The 27,493-nt window shown below is 44.8% G+C and overlaps 1 protein-coding gene across 3 annotated transcripts; it reads left to right on the top strand.

Moving 5' to 3' along the window:
* Positions 1-27,493, top strand: GNL3L (G protein nucleolar 3 like). Of its 3 annotated transcripts, none has more exons than XM_044235942.1 (16): positions 1-111; positions 2,341-2,406; positions 8,344-8,384; positions 9,318-9,425; positions 10,383-10,499; positions 11,264-11,347; positions 11,715-11,850; positions 14,242-14,345; positions 16,053-16,197; positions 19,166-19,253; positions 19,777-19,951; positions 20,038-20,180; positions 20,502-20,638; positions 22,023-22,150; positions 25,372-25,591; positions 27,159-27,493. In XM_044235942.1, the coding sequence occupies exons 2-16, from the start codon at positions 2,388-2,390 to the stop codon at positions 27,227-27,229; spliced, it is 1,716 nt and encodes a 571-aa protein (XP_044091877.1). In that variant the 5' UTR covers positions 1-111; positions 2,341-2,387; the 3' UTR covers positions 27,230-27,493. The 3 variants fall into 3 exon arrangements, with proteins under 3 accessions (XP_044091877.1, XP_044091878.1, XP_044091879.1); XM_044235943.1 differs by lacking the exon at positions 1-111 and adding an exon at positions 120-249; XM_044235944.1 differs by lacking the exons at positions 1-111; positions 8,344-8,384; positions 9,318-9,425 and having other exon boundaries at positions 2,343-2,406.

Raw genomic sequence — 27,493 nt, 5'->3', positions numbered from 1 at the left:
GCGCCGCGAGGCTGGGATCCGGAAGTCGGAGCCTAGCGGCCCGAGCGCAGCTTGCGGACTAACCCTATCGTGGTGCGGTTCTCTCCGGTCTGATCCCCGCCGGAAGTGGAGGTAAGAGACGACTCTCCTCTTTTCTCGTTGTGAGCGCTCTCTCAGCCAGCTGCGCGGTGAGGATCGTGTATTTAAGGTGGAAGCTAGAAGTGTCTTCCAGCCTGGAATGGACAGATAGAGAACCGGCTCTCATCCATGGTAGGTAGAAGGGCCTAGATTAGGAAGAGGGATTGCTCCGTAAATGGGCAGTGTGCCTAAATGCACTCTCGCTGGGTGAAGGAGCACGGTCCCATCCTATCCAGCCAGGTGTACATCCCTGGTTACAAAATGTAGAAAGTCACAGACCCCACTTGTGTGGAGAAGCATCGAGTGCCCTCTTGCCTTCAGGATAGCAAGGCTCCATTCTGCACTCTTCCAGTGTAGACAGGCGTCTCCATGTGGCGACTTCGATCCCACGGTTATAGAGACATACCGCCCTCCCCACCTCGGGTGAGCGTTGTGGACCTTTACTGGCGCGGAGGCACACAGATCCGCCTCCATGCCGCTTCCCTTTGGACATAGGCTTTGATGTATTACCTCCTCCGCAGACATACACTCCCGCCTTTCCCGGCCGGACCCCAGTACAGAGGAGCTTAGAAACGTTTAGTATACAGAGACTGAAGAGATGGAGACTTCCCTGCCTCGCACCTCTGTAACTAATTGTGGAAGCCCGCCCCCACTACTGCAGAGATGTTAGATCACCCCTCTTCTAAGTGGTTGGCACGTGCCTCAGCCCATAGAGAACCACGCATATTTTCCTCCTTTTGCCTAGAGTGAATCCCCATTGTGGAAAATCAGACCTGACTCCTCACCCCACCCCATAAGGAGGCGCTGGTTTGCCGAATTTGTAAAGGCCCGGCCCCAGAAATGCCCTGCAGCAAAGAGAAACAATCCTTAACCCCGAATGTTGTCAGATCTGCCCCTTATGGGCCCCCCCCACGGTGGAGAAGCTCAGATTTGTTTTCCTTTTGAGGTAAACAAAGATCATCCGTCCCTTCCTCCTTCCCCCAAAGATTTGGAATCCCCAAAAGTAGCAAATGAGAGACAGCCCCCCCACCACCAAGGGAGCAGAGAGGTGCAGCATCCCCCGCAGTGTTGAGAGGCAGTGACACCACTGATCACCGTACATATTTTGTGTGTGTGAGCTCCCCGCTTACCCAAGGTAGATGAGCTCAAATCTCTTTTTCTCCATCCAGGGTAACTGCCCCCCTCTTTGCAAAGTGTAAGGGCTGATCCACTGAATTTATAGCTGTGTCCTTCCATGCGGAGGACCAGAGGTCCTGTTCCTATCAGTGTTAGCACACTGCTGACTTCAACCCATATAAAAGATAAACAGATTGTTCCCCATCCCACCCCTATGGAAGGGTCCAGAATAGCCCACAGCAGGCAAAGCGCAGACCCCATTCATGAAAAACTGCCTATCTCCCTCTCCCCGCTTTGTTAGTCTGTCAACTAATGTCACCTTGTAGTGGAGACAGGCATATCATCTTCCCTTTACCCCAGCCCTCCCAAGAATAAAGAGACCCAGGACTCCTCCCCACCAACTTAGAAATGTACAGACCTGCACTTTTCTCCCATGTGGCAGAGATGCACATAGCCACTGTGTTGGTTTTCCTAGTTCCTCTACACCCCAGAGTAGAGCAGCAGAAGGCATCTCCTTACCCCACTCACCGAGGAACAGACCCCAACCACACATGCAGGCATACACTCTCCCCTCCCACCGACCAAGATTTTGCACTGACTCCTAGCCTTAGTTTAATAAACACAGATTAAAAGCGTTGTTCTGCGGTCCCATTTCCTTAAGGTAGACTGCTGGTATCCATCTGTCTTTCTCCCTACTTCCAGGGTAGATCAGATATAGAACGCCCTACTTGGGAAAGGAGGTACTATTAATATGTAGAAACAGGCCATCCTTGTGCACCCCATCCCCTTAGCATGGAGAGGGTTAGTACTAAGGCATATAACACTGAGGACCAAGGATTTCATCTGATAAATTGAGGCACTGTCTTCACCCAGGAAGAGAGGTTTAGACTTAGCTTCCTTTTGGATAGTGTGATGCTGCTTTTCCTGTGTAGACAGCTACACCAGGCCCCAACTCCATTACAGCCTCTTCTTCTAGTTTCTCCAGTTGTTAGGGCTTCCTTATCAAGTTCTTTTCACATGTCATTTTGCCTGTAGGGGGCTTGGAAGGGGGCTTGTGGCATTGTGGTCCCCCAACCTGTCTTCACATTGGTTCTTCCATTCTGACAGGAAGAAGGCCTGCAGATTTAAACCTACCTGCTTTCAAGCCAGTCATCATGATGAAGCATAGACACAGTGAGTTTCTTTTATCACTCCCCTCCCAGTGATAAGCTTTCATGACTCTTTGTGGTATTTCATGGCAACTTTTTAAAATTTATTCTTTAAATTTCTTTAAAACATTTTAATTCCAGGAAAGTTAACATACAATGTTATATTAGTTCTAGGTGTACAATATAGTGATTCAGCGCTTCCATACATCACCCAGTGCTCACTACAAGTGCACTCCTTAATCCCCATCACCTATTTCCCCCATTTCCCCCACCTCTCCTCTGTTAAGCATCAGTTTGTTCTCTGTGGTTAAGAGTCTGTTTCTTGGCTTGTCTCTTTCTCTTTCTTTTCTTTTTTTTTAACCTTGCTCATTTGTTTTGTTTCTTAAAATTCCACATTTGAGTGAAAGCATATGGTATTTGTCTTTCTCTGACTTATTTTGGCTTAGCTTTATACTCTTATACACTTACTTGCTTAGCATTATACTCTCTTACTCTATCCATATCGTTGCAAATGGCAAGATTTCATTCTTTTTTATGGTTGAGTCTGTTGGATATGTACACCACATCTTTATCCATCCATCAGTTGAGGTGAGGTACCTCATGGTGCAGCTAGCTACTTGAGCTTGGGCTTTTTCCATAATTTGATAATTGTAAATAATGTTGTTATAAACATTAGGGTGCATGTATCCCTTTGAATTAGTGTTTTTGTAAATATCCAGTAGTGTGATCACAGGATCCTAGGTTAGTTCTATTTTTAAAAAATTGCTCTGTATGGCATGGGGGGATGGGGCAAAATGGGTGAAGGGAAGTGAGAGATACAGGCTTTCAGTTATGGAATGAATAAGTCTTGGGATTAAAAGCTACAGTGTAGGGAATAGAGTTGGTGGTATTGTAGCACTGTATGGTGACAGATGGTGGCTATACTTGGGGTGAGCAGAGCATAATGCATAGACTTAGACTTATCTTGTGGAATCACTATGTTGTATGCCTGAAACTAGTATAACATTGTGTGTCAACTATACTAAAATAATAATTAAAAAAACCTAAAAAAATGGCTCAGTATGTACCAGATCATTTACTCTGTCTTCTACGTATGGTATCATTGTTGTCTTCCCAACTTCTTTGGGGGTGGTGGTCCCCTTATCCCGCATTCCCATTTTACAGTTGAGGAAACTGAGACTCAGCACAGTTAATTGACTTGATCTGAGGTGAATAGCAGTAAATGCCAGTGGGGACAAATTGCTGTTCTTTTTGCCTTTGAGATGCTTTTCTTCCCTTCTACCTCATTCTTCAGCTGGATAACTCTTGCTAATTTCTCAGATTTCAACTTACACATCACTTCCTCTAGGAATCTCTCCCATTAAGCTTCTCTTTTGGTTTCCATGGTCTGTGCCCCTAGGAACTGGGACTATTGACACTGTATAAATGGGTCTGTCTCCTCCACTGCACTGTTAACTTCTCACTCATACCTGGTTTATCTTTTTGTCTCAAGGGCCCAGCATAACTGGTCATAGCTATTTGGTACTAACTTTGTGCCAGGCACTGGAATGTCTCCATAGTGCTCTTCTTCCCACTATGCTTAAAGCTTACAGAGAGAAGACAAATGTGATACTTGACTTTCCTGTGTAAGAGGGAAGGCAAGGGCATTAGGGCAGGTCTGGTTCTGTGCTTCCTGCCTTTATCTTGCTATAATCCACATAGAAAATGACAACATAGACTAGACAAGACTTGTGCAACTCAGTGATCCCATACTCTGTGTGAATGGTGGCCCTGCCTGTGTGGGCTTGGTGGAAAAAAAATTCAATACACTTATTTTATATAATCATACAAAAATTTTGACAGGAATCAGACTTTGGCTAGGTGACTACCAAAAGCAAATAATCATTTTTTTCAAGTAACACAAGAAATATGAACAAAATTAATTATATTTTATTTAAGAACACCAAATACCAGAGGACAATAAAATTACTGATAGTGATGAAAAAGAGTAATTAGCTGGTTAAATAGAGTATATGCATATAAAAGAACATTGGCAGTTTATAAAGATTTTATTTATATATTAGAGAGAGAGAGAGAGAGAGAATGAGCAGGGGGAGCAGCAGGCCAAGGGAGAGGGAGAAGCAGACTCCCTGCTGAGCAGAGAGCCCAATGTGGGGCTTGATCCTAGGACCCTGGGATCATGACCTGAGCCGAAGGTAGACGCTTAACCAACTGAGCCATCCAGGTGCCCAACTATGAGAACCCTGGCAATTTAAAATAAAGGAGGAAGTACTGTATGAAAAGATTATATAGAAAGACTATTATATGGAAGAACTATTTGATTGAAAGATCTCCAGGATTTGTTAAGTGAAAAAAGCAAGTTGTCAACAGGAGGACATACTGTTATCTTTAATGGGAGAAAATGGGGGGAAATAAGATTACCTATATTTGCGTTTCCACTAATAAGTGGTTTCTTGTTGCAATGAGGAAAGTGGTTAGGGAAAAGTGTGGAAGACCTCTCAAAATACACCTTATTTTGGAACCGTATGACCATTACCTGTTAAGGAACAATCATATACATCTACATGAGTGGGAAAAATTGTGAATATTAAAAAAAAACTTTACATGTGCTCATAAAACACAGACTGTGATTGGCAAATTGCAATTAAGTAATGATCAGGCTAAGTGGAGTGACTGCAGTGGAAGGTGGGGGAGGTGCCTTATATTGCAGCTGTCTGAGCTCTCAGCAATACCTTGGACCCAAATGGTAATGATAATGGTCAAATCTGGGGAGGTTATTGAGGAGCCCTGCAAGGAGTGTTTTCTCCTTACTAAGTGATGTATTTTTTTTTATTGTGTCCCTATATCTGACACAGGCCCTCAGTTTCCAGGGACATTAGGCAGATAGTAATTATTGAGTAAAATGGCCAGTCCTGGTTCATTCCCAACCTCACATTCTTTTCATTGCAACATGAGTACTTTGGAAGAGAAGGAGATTCTATCGAGGTCTGTTGTTGTTACAGGGAAATTTGATCTGTGCATATTCATATGTTTGGTCTAATTTCTGCCATTTTATTTTTTATTTTTTGTTTATTTCTTCTTAGTCTTTTATTTATTTGCTTTTCAAGTTCAAAAAAATTCCTCCACCAGTGATTATAAAGTTTTTTTAGAAGATTTTGTTAATGATTTGTCAGAGAGAGCACGTGGCAGGCAGAGGAGGAAGCTGGTTCCCCGTTGAGCAAGGAGTCCAGTGAAGGACTGGATCCCAGGACCCTGGGATCATGACCTAAGCCGAAGGCAGTTGTTTAACTGACTGAGCCACCCAGGTTTCCCCCAGTGATGATAAAGTTATGTTGTAGTTGCATTCATGTTTATATCAGACATAATTAAACTTCAGCTTCTCTTGTCACTTTACCAAAGTTAAGTAATAACTATTTTTTATCCTGTCATTCCAAAGTAATGACAAAGTAATGCTTTCATGATTTTACTTCTCTCCAACCCCTGCTGCTTGATTCCAGGATTTTGTTGAAATAATTTGGTATTTTGATTCTGAGCTATTTCCTTATGATATGCTTCCTAGTTTTTAAAAATCTTTTCTAAAAATGTATTAGAGTTTTTAGCTATATTAGTAGCATTTTAAAGATTTAATGGTAAGTTTTAAAAAAATTTAATGGTAAGTTTTAATAGATTTCCTGCCCATCATTATTTGTTTCCTTTAGCTTTAGATCTTTATTCTGAGTTAATTTTTATTTTTGTTGGTATACTTCCTTAAGGACAATTGACTCTTTTTTTTTAAAAGATTTTATTTATTTATTTGACAGAGAGAGATCACAAGCAGGCAGAGAGGCAGGCAGAGAGAGAGGAGGAAGCAGGCTCCCTGCTGAGCAGAGAGCCTGATGCGGGGCTCGATCCCAGGACCCTGAGATCATGACCTGAGCCGAAGGCAGCGGCATAACCACTGAGCCACCCAGGCGCCCCAAGGACAATTGACTCTTGAACAACATGGGGGTTAGGGACCCCGAGCCCCTGTGCAGTCAAGAATCAACATAGAACTTTTGATTTCCCAAAAACTTCACTACTAATAGACTACTACTACTGACTGGAAGCCTTACCAGTAACATGAACAGTCTATTAACACATATTTTGTTAGATGTCTATCTACCGTATTCTTCCAATACAAGAAGTTAGAGGAAAGACAGTGTTATTAAGAAAATTGGAAGGAAGAGGAAACACAATTACAGTACTACATGTATTTATAAAAAAAAATCTGTGTGTAAGTGAGTCTGTGGAGTTCAAACTCAAGTTGTTCAAGGGTCATCTCTAGTTTTACCAGAGCACAGGTGCTGATCTTTGCATATCTGAAAATGCTTTTTAACTTTTTGTAAGAGTGATCTGTTGCTTAAGTATAGTAATTTAGCTTGGTATGTAGTTCCTTGTTTCAGAACTTTGGTACGGGGTGCATGGGTGGCGCACTTGGTTAAGCGTCCAGCTCTTGGATTCAGCTCAGGTCATAATCTCAGGGTTGGGAGATTGAATCCCTCCCTTGTCAGGCTTCATGCTCAGGGAGGAGTCTGCTTCAAATTATCTTTCCTTCCTCTGCCCCTCCCGCTCGTGCTCACTCTTTCTCTCTCTCCCTCAAATAAATAAAAAATCTTTTTTAAAAAGAACTTTGTAATGGTTATTCTGTCTTAAATGTTAAGAGTTGTATATTTGCTTTTGTTGGAAACTCCTGTTTGGAAGTTTATGAGATTTTCTTTTTATCCTTAGAGTTAAGAATTTTCATCAGGGTATCCCTATGGTATGTCTTTTTTTGTTAGTCTTGGTGTTCAATGAGCTTTTCTAATCTGAACGCTCAAGACTTTTCAATTGAAAGAACCTTCATCTGTTATTTTAAAAAATAATTGCTTCTCCATCTGTGCCTTTTTCTCTTTTAGGAACTCCTGTTATTTAGATATCAGCTCTCCTGGGCCCATTCTTCATTTTTTATTTTTACTCATAATTTCCATTTCTTTAGATTTTTGCTTTAAGCAAGCTCTTCTCTTGATCTTCCAGCTTATTAGTTTGGTTATTAGTGGTGTCTGTGTTGTTTTTCGCTACATCTGTTGAATTTTTATTCAGTATTAAGTTTTGAGAATTTTTTTTCTCACACAGTTCCTTTGAGGTATCTTTTTGAATCTCCTTAAGTATTTGCAATAGTATTTAAATTGTGTTTCCTATATTAACTCTGCTTCGGTGTGAACCACCTTATGTGGTTGGGGAGCATGTTCTCTGGTAATTCCAAGCTGCTCCTATATTTGTTTGTATATATCCTGACCTTCCAGAACCTCCCCCTCTAGAAATTCCTTTAGCCCCCTTGCAGGAAGTAAGAATTAAGGCAGCCATTCTTCCCTGAGAGGCCAGCTGTAAAGGGAATGGCAGATGAGACTTCTCATGAAGAGGGTGAGGCCTCTTAAGTTCTTGGGCTTTGTTTAGATGTGATTGAAGAAGATGAGCTCTTTCTTCCTTGTATCCAAGGGAGGCCACAGTTTGGCTAAACAGGGCAAGTCCCTTTGGAGGTAATGGCCTGAGCAGGGTCAGCAGGAAGGAGCAGTTCTCTCCCCATGTGCTGAGGGCATCTGCCCTGGCTTAGCCACCTGGGACTCCTCAGATCACCTTCCTATGCCGTCAGCCCCCAACTTGAGCTTGGTGCAGCAATTATTGAGTTGCCCCCAGCCAGAAGTTAGGGGAGAGAGAAGAGTTAAAAGCAAGCACTCTTCACAGGATTCCCATTAGCATTTTTTCAGTCTGCATTGAAATAATGTCTCAAACATTTTATCCAGTACTTCCTCTGACCCTGTTGTTGTTATCTCCATGTCTTTGTTGTTCTGGACCTGGACAAACATGGTGTCTCAGTCTTCCTTAGGTTGCCAGTGTGGCCTGGCTTTGATTAAGGTATAAACAGGTGTTGGGTAAGTGGATAATGGCTTTTTTTTTTCCCCTGTAGAAAATAAAAAACCAGGTAAAGGTTCCAAAGGCTGCAAGAAGGTAAGTTGGCTTGACCCTCAGGTAAGGTATACCCCTTGTTAGGGGTAAGGTCAGGAACAGGTTCCCTGTCCTAGAAGAGGTCTAGAAACCCCAGTATATGTTGGGTCATTCCAGACAGAGCAGCAAATTGGAATCAGAGGATCTGGCTTTCCCTCCCTCTCTGGTTGGCTGTGGTAGGGAATCAGTAGCATTTATTAAGTTAACACCACAAGCCATGTGCTGATTTGTGCTTGAGTTACCTTGGTGTAGGGATCACCCTATTTTTAAGATGAAGAAACTGAGTCTCGGTGAGAAAGTTCCTAGGTTCAAGGTAGCACAGCTGGGACTTGAGTCTGTCTGATTGCCAAGTCCCTGTTGCTCTTGTTCAGGAGGGAGGCCAAAACATAATTGCCTCCAGCTCTTGGTCCTGCTATGAAAGGTGGAGACAGATAAGATAGGCCAGGGCAGTGGTTCTCAAATTTTAACATGGTTAAAGTTTTCAAACCTAAACCAGCCCTCTAGGTGATTACCCAGAATTATCTGGAGGGCTGGTTAAGACACAAATTGCTGCTGGGCCTCACCCTTGATTTTCTGATTCCTTAGGTCTGTTGTGGCATCCCGTAATTCATATTTCTAACCAGTTCCCAGGTGATGGTGCTGCTCTGGTCCAAGAACCACACTTTGAGAGCTACTTTAGTGTTTCCCTTGGCCTTTACTTGGGAAACTTTTCCATTTGCCCCCACCTTTCTTTGAGTTCTTCAGTCAGTCTCTGCCTAGGAGAGGGAGGGTCTCCTTTTAGCCAGATGGGCAGACCTCTGAGGACAGAGCTCTTCTTTTTGCTTATTCCTCTCTTTTCCCTACAACTACATTTTGAGCAGCTTTAACCCTCCAGTAAGAGTGATTTCCATGGGTCCATTAGCTCTGTTTCATTGTTGCCTTTTGTATGGTGACCAGCCTGCAAAACAGAACGGAAAGAAAGCAGCTTCCAAGGTGGCCTCTGCTCCCCAGTTTGTTCACTCCAATGACCATGCCAGTCGGGAGGCTGAATTAAAGAAGAAGAGGGTAAGCCCTTGACCTTGGGGGAGGAAGAGGGCCTGGCCTGACTGCCAGGTCCACAGAAGTGGTAACTGGAAGGGCAAAGACCAGAGTTGTTAGGGGTTTTTGAAAAATTTTATTTATTTATTTGACAGCACAAGTAGACAGAGTAGCAGGTGAAGGGAGAGGGAGAAGCAGGGTCCCCACTGAGCAAGGAGCCAGATGTAGGGCTTATCCCAGGACTCTGGGATCATGACCTAAGCCAAAGACAGTCACTTTACCAGCTGAGCCATCCAGGTGCCCTAAGAGTTGTAAGGGTTGTTGAGGCTGTTTGCGGAAGAGGGAAGAAAAGGTGGTCACTTTGATACTTGATTTAGTGTCTCCATTTGCTTATCTCTCCCTCACCTCCCAGTCCATTGCTGCCCTGCTGTGTTCCCACTTCTCCACTGAAACCTCTCCTGTCAACCTCACCAGTTCATTCTGTGACCTCACACTCATGGATAGTCTCCTTCCAACATTTTATGCCAATTGTCAGGATTTGAGACCATGCTTTCTTTGAAGCACTCTCACTTTGATTTTCTTATTATCTCCCTCTCCTGGATGTCCTCCTTCCTCTTTCCCAGTCTCTTTTGTTCCTTCCTTTTCCTGCTTTTTAGATGACGGAGCATCCCAGGACCTTGTCCTCTTTCTCCATCTGGTCTTAATTGATTCCCTTTGCCTAGAACACATTCTCACTCAGCTTCACATGCCCTCTTTTTATTGTTCTCTGCCACACTTTCCCTTCCTTCATCTCTTGTTTCCTTTCTCTCAAACCCCTTATCTTCTGCTAACATATCTGCTCTTTCTCTGTATCCCTGCTCCTCCTACCTCTGTCAACCCTGTTTCTTCCCTCTGTCACCTGCTCCCTGTTACTGTAGGTCTCCCATCCCTCCCTTAGGTTACAGACCTAGTCAGCTATAGTCCTGCTGTGTATTCCGTTGTTAGGTTGAGGAGATGAGGGAGAAGCAGCAGGCTGCCCGGGAGCAAGAGAGACACAGACGCAGGACCATCGAGAGCTACTGTCAGGATGTCCTGCAACGCCAGGAGGAATTTGAGCATAAGGTAAGAGAGTAGCCTTCCCTTCTGGTTTAGACTCATTCGGGTTTGCTCAGAAGCATCTATTGCCTTTACCCTGTGAAAGGGAAAGAGGAAAGATGTGAGATCATTGCAGGGGGACGTTGGAGATAGGTGCAGAGAAGGCGAGAAACAGTGGGGATGGAGGGAGAGAGCTATGAGAGGGAAGCAGAGAGCCATTTTGAGCCTTCTCTGTGATTGGGCAACCTTGGATAGGTCCTCTCCTAAGCTGGGCCCCAAAGACTGGATTAGGAGTAGAGGGAGACCTAGGACCAGGGCACAGGGGTAGAGGGAATAAGTATGAAGGAAAGGTTTACAGAGGAGGGTATGTGAAGAGGATACCAACTTCCTCCTTGGACTTATTGCCCTTCTGGAATATATTCTCATTTCACAGAGGATGCACTTTTCAGCTCAAAGTTCCTTTTCTAGCATAAAGTGCATATTTTGGCTTCCCTATCCCATGTTCCCACATGGGTTGTTTTTTTTTCACTTACACCTCCCCCTCACATTCCTTCCTCTCACACACAGGTGCATACTCAGGTCCCTAGCTAGTGCTTAAACACATACTTGATAGGCATAGACGTGCCTCATCTGGTTCTGTCCATTCTTTCAGTTTCCAGCTTTATTGGCTGGTCAGTTACTCTTTGGTGGGCTGGGACTTCCATGGCTCCCACAGCCTGTCATGGTTTCCAAAGCCCCAACTTGTACTCCCTTTTCCCTCACTGGACAATTCTTTCTTTTTTTTCCTTTAGGAGGAAGTTCTGCAAGAATTAAATATGTTTCCTCAGTTGGATGATGAGGCAACAAGGAAGGCTTATTATAAGGAGTTCCGTAAGGTATGGGACCCATTTTTTTAAGGCTCTTTAGGGAGGGCACCAATCCCATCCCACCTCCTCTCCATTTCTATTTTTCCTGATTGAGATGGAGACCTTAATTTTTTTTAAAGATTTTATTCATTTATTTGATAGAGATCACAAGTAGGCAGAGAGGCAGGCAGAGAGAGAGGAAGGGAAGCAGGCTCCCGCTCAGCAGAGAGCCCAATGTGGGGCTGGATCCCAGGACCCTGGGATCATGACAGCCGAAGGCAGAGGCTTTAACCCACTGAGCCACCCAGGCGCCCCAGTGGAGACCTTTCTTTTATGGACCTGCATGATTCATACCCAGTCCTTTCTCTGCCTTCATCCCCTGTTCTTTGCCCTGCAGGTGGTAGAATACTCTGATGTGATTTTGGAAGTCCTAGATGCCAGGGACCCATTGGGCTGCCGCTGCTTCCAAATGGAGGAGGCTGTCCTGCAGGCAGAAGGCAATAAGAAGCTGGTCCTCGTCTTGAACAAGATTGGTGGGTGTTGGGGCAGAATTGGGTAAGGCAGGGCAGAGACCAGACCTTCTTGAAAAGACTAGCTCCGACCAGACCCTGAGACTCAGCAGCCCAGTGGTAGTTAAAACAATTGTGTGAGGTAGGAATTCGTGTTCAGTTTGTAAAGCCTGGAATCTGAGAGGTGAAATCACTTATTTAAAGACATACACACACATGCACATGTGCATGCACACTCAGACACAGTGAAGCAGAGGTTGGGGATGGGGTCCAAGCTTCTCTGCCTTTTAGTCCCTTGTTCTTGCCATTTTGAGCCTTATTGGCCAACCCCAGAGTGTTCCTCTCTGCCTCAAGCTGGAACCCAAAGACTAGGGCAGAAGAGTATATGGGCTCAGGAGTCACTGAGGTCTGGGTCTTATCCCAGGTGTTCTGTCAATTTTCTCTAGGATCTTGGACAAGTTGTGTCACCTGAGAGGTTTTGTTGCTCTAGCTGTAAAATGGGCTGTGATTGTCCTAATCTCACAGGGTCGTTGTGAGAATTAATGATAAAGTGCTTGGTGTATGCATGGTTAGTACTCTACAAATGATAGCCATATTCTTATCAGAGTTATTCTTGACATTTGGCCCAACCTAGAATGATCCACAGAGAGAGTGATAAATGCGATCTTTAGGAAGCCTGGGTTGGAAGGAAAGTATCTGGGACCAAGCAGCTAATTTTCTCATTTTCCCCAGGGAACAGAGGTCCTCTCAGGGCCAACTGGTCTCCTAGATTAGACTTTCCTTTCTAATCTTTTTTTTTTCCCAATTTATTTATTTTCAGAAAAACAGTATTCATTATTTTTTCACCACACCCAGTGCTCCATGCAAGCTGTGCCCTCTATAATACCCACCACCTGGTACCCCAACCTCCCACCCCCCCGCCACTTCAAACCCCTCAGATTGTTTTTCAGAGTCCATAGTCTCTCATGGTTCATCTCCCCTTCCAATTTACCCAAAAGCACATACCCTCCCCAATGTCCATAACCCTACCCCCCTTCTCCCAACTCCCCTCCCCCCAGCAACCCACAGTTTGTTTCCTGAGATTAAGAGTCACTTATGGTTTGTCTCCCTCCCTATCCCATCTTGTTTCATGGATTCTTCTCCTACCCACTTAAGCCCCCATGTTGCATCACCACTTCCTCATATCAGGGAGATCATATGATAGTTGTCTTTCTCCGCTTGACTTATTTCGCTAAGCATGATACGCTCTAGTTCCATCCATGTTGTCGCAAATGGCAAGATTTCGTTTCTTTTGATGGCTGCATAGTATTCCATTGTGTATATATACCACATCTTCTTGATCCATTCATCTGTTGATGGACATCTAGGTTCTTTCCATAGTTTGGCTATTGTGGACATTGCTGCTATAAACATTCGGGTGCATGTGCCCCTTTGGATCACTACGTTTGTATCTTTAGGGTAAATTCCCAGTAGTGCAATTGCTGGGTCATAGGGCAGTTCTATTTTCAACATTTTGAGGAACCTCCATGCTGTTTTCCAGAGTGGTTGCACCAGCTTGCATTCCCACCAACAGTGTAGGAGGGTTCCCCTATATTTTTCTTTTTTATACTTTTCTTTATTCATTTTCTTTTTTTTAATTCTTTTTTTTTCTTTTTTTTCTTTCTTTATTTTTGAACCTCTTTTTATCCCCAAATCAGAAGAGATCCTAATCTCTTCAATCTTTTTTTCTTAATTCTTTTTTAAATTCTTGATTGAATTTTTAATTCAATCTCTTTTTTTTAATTCTTTTTTTCTTTTTTTTCTTTCTTTTTGAACCTCTTTTTATCCCCAAATCAGAAGAGATACCAATCAGAAGAGATTGGGAGATCCCAATCAGAAGAGATTGGGAGATCCCAATCAAAGGAGATCCCAATCAGAGGAGATCCCTCACCCAATCGTGAGGGGGGAGAAATCCCCCCTCACGATTTGGGATCTCTTCTGATTTGGTTAAAGCATATTTTCCTGGGATTGTTGCCACCCTTTTAGTATTTTACTTGCTCCTTCATATACTCTTAGCTGGACAAAATGACAAAGCGGAAAAATTTACAACAAAAAAAAGAACCAGAGGCAGTACCGAAGGCTAGGGACCTAATCAATACAGACATTGGCCTGGTTAGTACTTGGATGGGAGACATTGGTAATATGTCAGATCTAGAGTTCAAAATGACAATTCTCAAGGTTATAGCCGGGCTTGAAAAAGGCAGGGAAGATATTAGAGAAATCCTTTCTAATCTTAACCTGGGAGCTGGACAGGTACTGATAGGACCAGGGAGATAAGGAGGTGGGCCTAGCCTTGGGAGTGGGTGGATATATCTTTGGACTGAGCCATTGAAGTGATATTCTCCTTATTAGTCCTACCTTTTTCTATTTCCCCAGACCTGGTCCCCAAAGAGGTTGTAGAGAAGTGGCTGGAGTACCTTCGGAATGAGCTGCCGACTGTGGCTTTTAAGGCCAGCACACAGCATCAGGTCAAAAACCTGGTAAGCTGGGGCCAGGGTTAGAGGAGCATGACTTGCACTAGGGCCTTCAGCCCTTTGGTAATTGAATTGGGCTTTCAACTTTGAGCTTTTTACCTTACTAGATGGCCTTTTAATACTTGTTTTGCTTTACTCCTCCTATATTTTAGCTTTTGGGGAAAGTTTTTTTATTTTCTTTCCAGATATAGAGGTAGTACATACTATCCTAGAAAATTTGGAAAATGTAGTTAACTGTTAGCTTTTAAAAACATATATCTTCATTTTTCTCTAACACAAATCACACTACTTTCTAATGAACACAGAAATACATTTTAGCTGTAAACTATTAAAGTATTACAGAAACATTGATTGTGTCTGAGGAGAGAAACTCGGTGCTGGGGGACATTTTTCAACTTTGCTCTAGGTGTAGAACTTACTCTTTATGAAAACATAAAATAGAAGAAGTAAAAGCAGTTACAGACAGCTTTAATATTTTTATCATTACTCTCAATTCTAGGCACCTTTATCCATACGCAGATGTAACCACCATTGTTAGGTTGGTGTATATCCTTTCAGATCTTTTTCTGTGCTCTATATATATGTAGATGTATGTGTAAAGAGAAGGAAGTGTTTGGGAGTTTCCTGTGTGTCATTCTAAGGCTGGCTTTCCCCCCTGACCTTGGCAGATTTTTTTAAATAGAGATGTACTTTTTTGTTGCTAAATAAAATTAGTTTCCAATTTTTAACCATTAAAGCAGTACTTTAGCACATACCCTTGCATATGTTATCTTGGCTGGTAGATGAGTGTTTATATAGGTTGGATACTGAGAGGTGGAGTGGCTATGTATTTTACATTTTCCTAGACACTGACAAATTCCCTCCCTTCCAATGGCTGTACCAGTTTATCTTCCTACCACTGGGGTAGATGAATGTGTGAGAGGGTTTATTTCCCTACATCCTTTCCAACACTTGATATCATTAAGCATTTTAATCTTTACTCATTTGGGAGAACCTGATAACCTTATTTATAATTTTTAACCTTCTCAATGGCAGAAATGTGATGAGCATCCTTTTCTAACAGCTCTCTTTCATTTGTATTCCACTTTAAGGATCTGTTTCCTTAACCTGTTTATTACTGATGGATATTTAGCTTAATTCCTATTTTGCAGTGCTGTGGTGGGTAAGGAAAGAGGAGGAGGTATAAAGGCATTCTGGGCAGAGGATGTGGCATCAGGAGTAAGGAGATGGAAGCTGGAATGGCCTTGTCTTAAGTGAGGAAATAAGAGAAGGTAGGCTGTGGGCCAGAGACTGTCTTCCCACCACAGGCAGGGAAGGCAGTGTCCCTGTTTTGTGGATGAGGGCACTGGGCCCCAGAGAAGGGGAGGATTTGATGCACACTCATCTGTAAGAGGCAGAGCTGGAACTCAAACCCGGCCTGACAAGAGGCCAGGGTGCCATCCTTTCCATGCTGAGGGAGGCAAGAGATATGTGTTTCTAGAGAGAGGCAGGGGCAGAGAAGACTGAAGACACAATGACAGTGGAAAAACGGGCCTTGTACAAGCAGGGAGATGGTAGGTATTCAGGACCTGTGTGAGAAGCCCTCTGCTTCAGCCTTGGGGATTTCGGAGATAACAGGGAGGTGGCCCTGAGAGTTTCACTGAAAGCTGGAAATCTGGACTCAGACTGCATTTCCCACCTGATGCCTCTTCTGTAATACCCCTCGTTTTCCAGAATCGTTGCACTGTTCCAGTGGATCAGGCCTCTGAGTCACTGCTGAAAAGCAAAGCCTGCTTTGGAGCTGAAAACCTCATGAGGGTTTTGGGGAACTATTGCCGCCTTGGTGAAGTGCGCACCCATATCCGTGTGGGTGTTGTGGGTAAGACCTGTGGGGAGGTTGTGGGGCCCAGTCTTATTCCTTGGGTAGGGGTTTCACTGGGCAAAGGATTCTGGGAGCTTTTGTTACCCTTCTGGGGAAGAGAGGAGCAGTTCAGGAACTGTTTTGTGATTTGTAATATGTATTGGTGAACATAGGAAGGCATACTGAGAGTCACCACCATATGTTGAGTGTTAGAACCGTGGACCATATAACATAGGGTTGTGCTTGGATTTGGTGCCATCTCATCTTACCAGAACTGTGGGTGGTGGAAAGGAGGAGTGAACATATCTCTTTGACAGATAAGAACACTAAGGCCCAGAGAAGGGAAAGGGACTTGTGGGGAGCAGCCTTGTGTGAGACAAGGTAGAGCTAATATTCATACCGGAGCATGTCTGGAACCCAGGGCACTGAGGGAAGGATGATGGGAGAGAGAAGAGGGAAATTGAGAAAAGCAGAGATAGACTGTCAGGGAGAGGAAGTAAAGCCAAAAGAGAAGGATATTGGAGAGAGCTGGATACTGAGAAAAAGGTAGAGATATACAGATCTGAATAGACATAGAAAATGAACTGGGAAATGATGGGATTGGTGAGGAGTGGAAAGGAAAGATGGATTTAAACGACAGAGGCATGCCAAGAGAGGGAGCTAATGATCACAAAAACACACCAGAATGATATAGAGACCTACAGAGAGAGACATAAGAGGGCTAGATACTTTATGCATGTAGAGAGGCAGACACACAAACCAAAGAAACAATGAGAGAGGGACACCTGGGTGGCTCAGTTGGTTTAGTATCTACTTTGAGCTCAGGTCATGATCTGGTCCTGGGATCAAGACCAACATTGGACCCGTTGCTCAGCAGGGAGCCTGCTTCTCCCTCTGCCTGCCACTCCCCTGGCTTGTGCTCACACTCTCTCACTCTCTCTATGACAAATAAAATCCTTCAAGAGAAACAATGGAGAGATAGGCAGACACAGATAGACAGATTCCGAGAGTGGTGCACAGGGAAGGAACCAGAACAAAAGAGGTAGACATAGAGGAACACACACAGTCCTACAAACACATACAGATCCACAAATATATGTACAGATCCACACTTGTGCAGATATGTCCAGACCCAGAGGCAACACACATGCAGACCCAAGGCCTTTGCACATACTCACCCCAACTCTGTTTCTTGCAAGCAAATAAAGGCACAGAGAGACACGTGTGCTCAGATACACTGGACCTTCAGACTCAGTCACATCCCTAGAGCCACAGAGGGAGTCAAATACACAAACATGTCTATGATGAGATCAATACATATTTACAGAGAAATAGAGACAGGGAGGGCTAGGGATATACAGACAGAGATAGAAGGAAGCACAGTGAAACATGTGCAGAGAGGCATACAAACAGAGACAAGCCCATGGAGAGAAGAAACAGAGAGAGACTGAGGGAAATTGGCAAAGAGGGACAGAATTTAAAAAAATGAAACCTTGCCACTTTTAATGATATGGATGGAACTAGAAGCTATTATGCTAAGTGAAATAAGTCAATCAGAGAAAGACAATTATCATATGATCTCACTGATACGTGGAATTTAACAAACAAAATAGGGGATCATAGGGGATGAGAGGAAAAAATAAAACAAGGCGAAGTAAGAGAGGGAGACAAACCATAAGAGACTCTTAATCATAGGAGACAAACAGATTTGCTGGAGGGGAGGGGGTGGGCGGGATGGAGTACTGGTGATGGGCATTAAGGAGGGCACGGGATGTAATGAGCACCAGGTATTATGTAAGAACCATGAATCACTGACTTCCACTTCTGAAGCTAATAATACCTTGAAGCTAATGATACCTATATGTTAATTAATTGAATTTAAATTTAAAAAAGCAAAAAATAAAAAGAGAGGCAGGCAGAATTGATGGGGTGGGGAGAATCAGAAAGGTCAACAGCCAGAATGAGAGACAAAGAGAAAAACCAGTAGAGAAAGGTGCTTAGATAGAGCTATGCAGAGAAAGAAATACATGATAGAGGAAAAGACTGAGCGGGAGAAAGTAAACATAGAAAAAAGAGTAATATTTAGAATGAGAACAACCAAGAGATATGCATGTGCATGTGCATATGTATGCATACACATGCACATGCACACGCACACACACACACACACACACACACACATTGATGTGCAGAGACTTCCACACATGGGGGATACACACGTAGGCACATCCATCATCCATAAGAGAGTTGTCTGTGGGGGCGCCTGGGTGCCTCAGTCGCTTAAGCATCTGCCTTCAGCTCAGGTCAGGATCCCAGGGTTCTAGGATCCAGCCCCATGTCGGGCTCCCTGCTCAGTGTGGAGTTTGTTTCTTCCTCTGCCTCTGTCCCCCCGCCCAGTGCTCTTTCTCTCTTGCTCTCTCAAATAAATAAAATCTTAAAAAGAGCATTATGTGCATAAATTCTGGCATACAGAGAAGGAGAATGGTGAGAACAAGAGACTTGGTGAGGGGGTGGCCCACAAAGACATCCACAGGCCTGGAGGTACTCATAGATGCTTGAACAGAAAGCATACACCATGGGCAGACAGTGGTTCAGCCCTCTGGACAGGGCTCTCCCACTCCCCACCGGGTGAATTTTACATCAGGACAGATGGTTCTCTGTTCTGCAGACATTTCTTCATGTCTGCCTTCTGTTGGATCGTGTTACAGAGGCCTTGCGTTGAGCACCTTTCCCAGGCTGGTTGTAAGTGGGAGGTGAGTGTCATTACTGAGAGAGGGACCTGTCTACCCAGTATGCTCACAAATGGAGGAAAAGGGTAGGTAGGCCATGTTGGGGCTTGGTCAGGGTCTGGGATGGGAAGGCCAGTCTCTGTTTTTGGCTTCCCCATAGCTTGGTCATTGTCCCTTCTTGTGCTGCCCACATACAGGCTGGCCCAAATGCTCCTTAGGGCCCTTCCTGGCCTGAGTCATCTGCCACTCCTTTGTAGGTCTTCCTAATGTTGGGAAGAGCAGCCTGATCAATAGCCTGAAGCGCAGCCGTGCATGCAGTGTGGGAGCCGTTCCTGGCGTCACCAAGTAAGCACCTCCCTGCTCCCCAGCTCCACAGCTCCTCGACTATACTGTTCCCCCGTTTATTGTGTCCTCAGCCCCTGCCCTTCTCCTTATCTTGGCCCAGCCTCTGATTCTTCCCTGGTCACGGGAGTCTCAGTAATAGTCCTCATTGACCTGGTACACCCTAGGTGTGGGCCAGGCACTGAGCTGGGTCCTTCCTCCTCAGCTCCTTGAAGTCTCTTAGCAGCCAAGCAGGATGGGGCTATAGGTAAGCAACTCCACTTTCTAGATGGGGCAGCGGAGGCTCAGAGAATCAGGAGCTTGCTCACAGTCCTGCAGCTTAGTCACCAGTGGCAGGGACTAGAGGAGCATTAGTCCCAGGTCTGTAGGCCCCAGAGCCCCTAGGCCCGCATCTCTCCATCTTCATCAGTGTGCTGTCTGCCCCTCGCCCCTGTCCCAGCTGTGTGCCTGGGACCTAGGGGATACCAGATACATCCCAGCTCATGAGTGCCTTGCAGTCTCTCTTAGCTCCTCTTCCCTGTCCTAGATTCATGCAGGAGGTCTATCTGGACAAGTTCATTAGGCTGCTGGATGCCCCAGGCATTGTCCCAGGACCGAACTCAGAGGTGGGCACCATCCTGCGCAACTGTGTCCACGTGCAGAAGTTGATAGACCCTGTGACCCCGGTAGAGACCATCCTCCAACGCTGTAACCTGGAGGAGGTACAGAAGACTCTTGCTTGTGCCTTGCTCAGCTCCAAGGGCCCTTCATTTTTCCTCATGTTTTTTTTTCATTCTCTCTTCACCAGATTTCCAACTATTATGGCATCTCTGGGTTCCAGACCACTGAGCACTTTCTGACTGCGGTGGCTCACCGCTTGGGGAAGAAGAAGAAGGGAGGCATATACAGTCAGGAGCAGGCAGCCAAAGCTGTTTTGGCTGACTGGGTGAGGTGAGGAGAAGGCTAGGGGTGAGGGTGGACATGTGGAGAGTCAGGTTCCACAAAGTGGGGAGGGTGCATCTCTGTTTATTGCGGTGGTGGGGCAGCCTGGCATCCTGTTTCCTAGGTCAGGGGAAGGCCGAAGCTCCAGATCATGTCCCCATTTGGAATTTGTGGCCAGTGACTATTCAACAAGTCAGCTTCTTACTGTTTGGAAGCTACTGTGGGTTTTCCTTGTTCTTCATCGTTTATGACTTGGGAACTCCTCCTCTCTTTGATTGGTCATTTGTTCTCTTAATGACATTGCCAGTTTCCTCCTATCTCCCAATGCAGCGGGAAGATCAGCTTCTATACACTCCCACCTGCCACTCACACTCTGCCTGCCCATCTCAGTGCTGAGATCATTAAGGAGATGACTGAAGTCTTTGACATTGAGGATACTGAGCAGGCCAATGAAGATACCATGGAATGTAAGTAGGGCCGAGTGGACTGGCCTGCCTGGTACTTTGTCTTGCCCTAGGTGGGAGGCACATAGACCCAGCAACAAATCCCATGTTTGATCTTACCCTGCCATGGCCCTACTCTGGCTTTGGGAAAGTTATTTAACCAACTCTAAGCTTAATGTTTTCTTCCACAAGGTGGAGAATTCTAACCTGGGCCGTGTGGGTGGTTGTGGACTCTTGGTAGATAGGAAAGAAAGTCTGCAAAGTACCGTGTACACAGTGAGTTGCTCAGGAAATATGAGGGTCCTTTCCCCATCTCTTGGGACCTGGAGTGGACTAAAACACTCCTCTCCAAAACCCCTTCGCTGCTCTAAGCTTTGTCTCAGGTACTGCATGTCTATTCCTAGAGTTTTGTTCTCACCCCCCATTGGTGGGGAGGCACTGGAGTCACAGAAAGCTGGTATTTCCTGAATGGTGCATGGTCAGTGGCAGGCAGAGGTAGTATTTAAAGCAACTCTTCTGCCCTGTAGTCTAAGACTGTCCTAGCCTGGAGTAGCTAAGTGGATAAAATAATGGACTGCCTGGAGTTAAATTCAAGTTTTGTTTCCTGTTAGCTCTGTGATGCTGCATACATTACTTCATTTCTCCAAGTCTCAATGGCATCATCTATAAAATGGAGACAGTAGCACTCACCCAGTAAGATGGTCATGAAGACTAACTTAATATGTAAAAACACAGCAGTGCTGGCTTTGAGTGTGTGTTTGGTGAATATTAGTTGTTATTATGGTGATCACTTGCTGGGGTACAGAGATGTGGCTTTGAGAAACTCCTATAGGAAATTTGTTCTCTTCAGGTACTACCATCTGCGACTTTGGCTTATGGCTTCTCCTTCCTTCTCTACCCCACCTCAGAAAGGTGCCCTGTGCTCTCTGGGCCTGTCTGTGGACACACGGGCATTGGAAGTAGCCCTGGCTGGCCTGGCTTCTGTTTTCTCTTGAGGGCCACTAGCTTTCCTTCTCAGGGCCTTCTAGTGTCCTTAGATTACAGATGAGGACAAGAGGACTTGCCTGCTTCAGACTTTATTCCCCAGGTGGCTTCTGGCAGGTCCATTCTCTTTCTGAATTTTACTTCTCTCTTCTACCATGTGGGTAGTTGGGATGAATTAGAGTGCATGTTCCTATGATGATGCTTGACCCTGGTTGCATGTGAATGCCCTATGGCAAGACCCATGTCTTTAATCCTTTGTCATGTGGCCTCCCATCAGGAATGAAGGAGCATTCTCTCCCAACTCCTTTGGGCAGTGTCCACATATCCTTTCCACTGAGGCCTGAATGGGTTGGTGGGGGCACTGGCAGGGGGCCTGGCAGCAGGGAGGAGTTAGGCTCTGACAGTGGTGTTGGTTGTTTTAAAGGCTTGGCCACTGGAGAAGCAGATGAACTGTTGGGTGACATGGACCCACTTGAAATGGAGATTAAGTGGCTCCATTCTCCGATGATGAAAATAGCAGATGCCATGGAAAATAAAACCACTGTGTACAAGGTACCCGTCCCCTTTCTTCATGGTAACCCTCTCCTCTACCCAGGGCTCTGGGGAGTGGTTGGTCCTTTCTGCCTGGTTTCTACAAGGTATGCCTGTAAGGGTGGGGAATGTAGGTCATTCATTCACTCCCCGTGGGCCCTGTGGGCATCAGGTGTGTGCATCCTTTACCAGGCAATGGCAGGTCCAAGGAGGAGGCATGCTCTTTCAAGTAGCTTTTCCATCCTGGCTCCAGCCTAGAAAACAGGTATCCCTGTTCAGTTGTTCAAGTTGCAAACCTGGGTACTCCTGACTCTTCCCTCCAGCTAGCATCCAGTATACCAGATGGTCAGTCAGCAAGTCCTGTGGCTTCTCCCTCCTATGTCTGTTGAGAAGCTATCAGCTTCTTATAGTCCCTGCCATTTCTATAAGCCTAGTCCAAGTTTCTAACCCTTTCTCACCTCAACATATGTGCCATGGTTTCTAATTGCACAGTCTGGCCATGTCACCTCACCTGTCATGGCTCCCCAGTACCTCTGTGATCAAGTCAGTATGCCTGCTTATGATTCCTGGAGGCTTTTTCAGCTGCTTCTGCCAGTCTCCCTATCTATGCCCTTCAGGAGTTCACAGTTCAATGGGTTTCACATACAGACCTCTGCACTGTTACAGGAGACACGCAGACTAGGGGTGAGGGCAGAGGCTGGGAAAGCATGGATCCAAGGGCCCTAACCTGTACTACTTGTGGGTCAGGGAAGTCCCCTGAAGGCCTTGATCCTTATGCCACTTCTTGGAGGCTGAGGAATTCTCTGGATGAGTCAGGCAGCGGCCCGTGGCCAGAAGCTTGGATGGTGCTTATGCTGAGACCCAAAGAGGAGAGAGAATGGTGTTTTGGGGAAACGTTAGTACTATGGGGTGGTTGGAGTGAGAGTGGAGGCAAGGAGAGATGAATCTGGAATCAGATCATAGCAGTCCTTGAGTTAGACCTTAAACCAGGGGTGTTAGGAAAACACTGACAATTGGTTGTTTTTTTTCTGTCAAAGGGTTTTCTATTTTTCCCCATTTTGTTTATTTAAAATGTTCTTCATATTTTATATTTTTTATAAAAAAAGATACCTTTTGGAGCCTGGGTGGCTCAGTTGTTGAGCATCTGCCTTTGGCTCAGGTCATGGTCCCATGGTCCTGGGATCAAGCCCCGCATCGGGCTCCCTGAAAAAAAAAAAAAAGGATACCTTTTATTTATTTTTTGACTAGGTAGTATGTGTACGTGGTATAAAATTTAAAAGACACTAAAGTGGATACAGTGAAAAGTAACTTTCTCTCCTGCAGCTGTCTCCCAGCTGCCTTGTCCCCTCCTTGAAGGCACTCACTATTCACAGACTTGAATGTCTTTTTCATAGCTATTCTATCTTTTATGCACATGCATGTATACTTATACAGAGATAGATCTATTTTAATTCAAATAATAGCATGCTAGTTGTATTCAGCACTTTGCTTATTTCACTTACAAATTTATCTTGTAGATTGTGCCCCATGATTACTGAAGAGCCATCCTTTATTTTCGATGGTTCCACAATATCTGGAAGGGTTTCTTAAGCAAGGAAATGACACAGTCATCATGTATTAGAACACACACTCAGGGGGCCCCTGGGTGGCTTAGTCAGTTAAGCATCTGCCTATGGCTCAGGTCATGATCCTGGGGTCCTGGGATAGCGTTCTATATCAGGCTTCCTCTCCCTCTATCCTCCTCCCCTTCCCCCCAGACTCATGTTTGCTCTCTTTTTGTCTCTCAAATAAATAAATAAATAAATAAATAAAATCTTAAAAAAAAAAAGGGAACTTTCATTCTGGCAGCCACAGTAAAAATCAGGTTGGGAAGAAAGGGACTGGGGTGGAGGTGGGGGGGGGCGTAGGAAGGAAACTTGCACCTATATTCTGTGCAAGATGATGAGGCCTGCAGTGTGGTGGTGACATGCCATTCTCATTCTCATAGTTTTCAAGATTCCCCTGGTGCTTACAGGAAAACCAGTGTAAAGTTGTGTGCTTAAGTCTGTCTGGTAGTATTTCTCAATGATCCCATAAGCCCCAGAGCATACTGTTTTTCCTTAGGGACCTAGAGTAGTTCCCTGCTCTATGCTATAGGTTCCAGACTCAGGTTCAGGGAACCTGAGCAGGGCCACTTCCTTGTACAACTCTGAGAGATAACCATTTAGGTGTGCCATATTGTGAATGGTGCTCTCTGCTGCAGCCCCAGAATTGTATAGTGTGGTAGCCTTGCCTTTTCCCCATCATAGTGTAATGGGTAGTCATACATTAGTATAAGCCTCACTGCTAGGGTTCTTACTTATTCCTGTTTGCTAGCTCTGTGACCTTAGGTGCTTTGTTTGTCATAGCACTGTTGCAGGAGTAATGAGTTTGTATATGTGTCCATATATATATGTGTACACACATGTATATGTGTGTACTATACATTGTGAACTTTCTGTCAATGTTTGCTTTTACCATCCATGTGTACCCACATGTACTCCAGTCAGACAGGCACCCTTTTGGATGCCCAGCTATTTTCTGTGCTTTTTCCATTGTTCATGGTCAGGAATGACCTTCCCATCAGTAGAAGCATATTGACCACCACCTTCTCCAAAACCTCTGCCACTTAACGCTGTGTCTTTCTGGTGCGCACTTAACAAACTCTAACTTGGTTTGTGGTATTGGTTGGTTGTATCCTCTTTAGACTGGTTGCTTCTCAAAGATGGGACTGCATTTGACTCGTTTCTTCATTTCCCCACATAGAGCTGGGCACAGAATAGGCATCAGAAAATACTATCATGGGATACTACATCAAAAACTAATGATGCACTGTATGGTGACTAACATAACAATAAAATTATAAATAAGTAAATAAATTTACTCAATGAGAGAAAAATGGAAAATACTTTTAAATTGAGTAAGACTTTGTAGGGTCACTTGAGAAAAGGATAATACCAACCGTCATTGATTAAGTAACCCTGCTTCTTTATTTTATTCTTGCAAAAGCCATGTAAGCTACCCATTGTCTACCCCATTTGACAGATGAGCCAGCTACAGCTGAGAAATTAACTAAGCACCTTCTAGTTGGTGATGGAGCCAGACTTGGAGCTTAGTTCTGTGTGGCTCTAGGCTTCCTATTCTTAACCAAACCTGTCTCCTTTGCAGAAGTCTTGGTGGTACTCTAGGGGCCCAGACCTAACTGCTGTCCTCTCTCTCTACAGATTGGAGATCTCACTGGGTATTGCACCAATCCGAACCGACATCAGATGGGGTGGGCGAAACGCAATGCGGATCACTACCCCAGGAAGAGTAGCACAGTGGACATTTGCCCTGTGGACCGCCGCCCAGTGCTGCAGAGGATCATGGAGACCGATCCCCTGCAGCAGGGCCAGGCTCTTGCTTCTGCCCTGAAGAATAAGAAGAAGATGCAGAAGCGTACCGGTGGGGGCATCTGATCATACCCCTCCTTCGCATGCTCCAAAAAGTGCCCACTTGGGCCCGATTAGGAGCTCCTGAATGTGTCCAGTGCCAGGCTAACCCTAGTTAAGGGACAGGGATGGGTTAGGGGACTCACCTACTAGCATAGTGGTTCTCAGACTTTACTCATTATTAGAATTGCCTAGATGGCTTGTTAAAACACAGAGTTCTGAGCACCCCCCACCAGAGTTTCTGATTGAGTATGTTGGCCATTGGGCCCAAGAATTTGTGTTGCTAACTGGTTCCTGATTGATGCTGATTTGCTTTTCTGGGAACCATACTTGGAGAACCATTGGCCTAGTCTATGTGTCAAATAGCCACCATTTATTTCTTAGCTGCTTTCTCTGTGTTGGGAAGCTTACGGGTTCTATGTAATGTTTACTTTATCCATAGGTGATATACTCAAAATTCAAAAGGTACAAAGGGATATACAGCGAAATGTTTTTCTCCTTCCAATCTCCCAGTCATCTAGACCTCTTCACAGAGTGACCAGTTAATTTCTTCTATCTCATTTCTGAGATAGGTACACAGGCAAATATCTCTATATCTATATTTTTTGTCCTCTGTTTCTATGCAAACACTAGTCACCTGAACATACAGTTTTGCCACATCATGTTTCCATTTAATGGCAGTTCACAAAAGAACTTCCTCCTTCATTTTAATGGTGGTCTGTTGTGTAGTTGGCTGAGTTAGGTCTTCATGTTCCACTAATCTTTAACTCATTGCAAGTATTATCCCCATTTGGTATGTGAGAAAACTGAGGCCCAGAGACATTAATTGACACACTCAAGGTAAAACAACTGCTATTTAATGGAGCCAAAATGTAAACCTAGGATTGACCACAGAAGTCCAATTCTTTGCTCTTGGCCTGGTTTCACACTGAGTACTGGAAATCCAGAGATGAATTACCCTTGAACTCCTGGTCTTACTATAAGAGAGTGAGGAGGAAATAAGAAAACAGACACTGGCATCACAGAGTATTCACAGACACAGAAAGCAGAGTGAGGAAACCTAACTCAGCCTGGTGAACCTAACCTGGATTCTGGTGGGGTAGGGGTGATCAGAGAGGGCTTCCTGGAGGAGGTTATGTCTGAGGGGAACCCTGAGGGACAGTAGGGTATGGCTAGAGGATGGGAGGTGAGCATTTAGGTTTAAAGTCCCTAATTCCATGCTGCCCCTTTGCTATGAGAGCTTTGAGTGTAATGACAGAGTGCTAAGCTCAACGCAGTAAAAGAAAATTGCTGTTTGGATACTAGGAAGGGATAAAAATACTTGGAGACCAGTGAGTCTGACACTCTGAGATAGAAGCTATATTGGGGTGAGCATTTCACAGGTAGGCAGATGGGTCTACCTGTGAGATTGCATGCTGGCTGCCAACACCCCCCACCCAGTTGTTTTGTTGTTTAGTCTTGGGAGTAAGTGAGCCAGTTTGGGAGTTTGGTATAGACCAGGGTAGCTCTAGGCCAGCTCCTGTGGGCATTCTGTTGGCAAGCCAGCCACCAAGTGACTACCTGTATTTCTCCATCTGCAGATAAACTCGCCAGCAAGTTGTCTGATTCCATGATGTCTGTCCTCGACCTCTCTGGCAACACTGATGACTGATCGACTAGTCTCACCCCCTCTTGTCCCTCCAAGCACCAGTTCCAGTGGGATGGGGGAATACAGATGGAATGGTGTGCTTCTCCCTGAAATACCTGCATATTAAAAAAAACCTCTTCATCCACCATGCCCCTTCTCACTGTCCCTTTCATTGTTCCAAGAAAAAAAGAGTTCAGAGTCACTGGACTAGCAAACCCCATATCCTTTATTTAACCCCTACTCTGTTTTACAAGAGAAATAAAATTACCGTCAGATCCCTGATGCTAA

This window comes from Neovison vison, chromosome X (assembly GCF_020171115.1).
Source record: "Neovison vison isolate M4711 chromosome X, ASM_NN_V1, whole genome shotgun sequence".
NCBI lineage: Eukaryota > Metazoa > Chordata > Mammalia > Carnivora > Mustelidae > Neogale > Neogale vison.
Note: the sequence above shows the minus strand (reverse complement) of the source record. Positions and strands in the feature narration are given on the sequence as shown.

What these genes read in the sequence shown, in the direction of transcription:
- GNL3L (XM_044235942.1), top strand. An exon ending in TATCCGTGTGGGTGTTGTGG is followed by an intron (nt 16,198 to 19,165) that starts GTAAGACCTGTG and finishes ACTCCTTTGTAG; the next exon opens with GTCTTCCTAATGTTGGGAAG. An exon ending in GAAGATGCAGAAGCGTACCG is followed by an intron (nt 25,592 to 27,158) that starts GTGGGGGCATCT and finishes CTCCATCTGCAG; the next exon opens with ATAAACTCGCCAGCAAGTTG.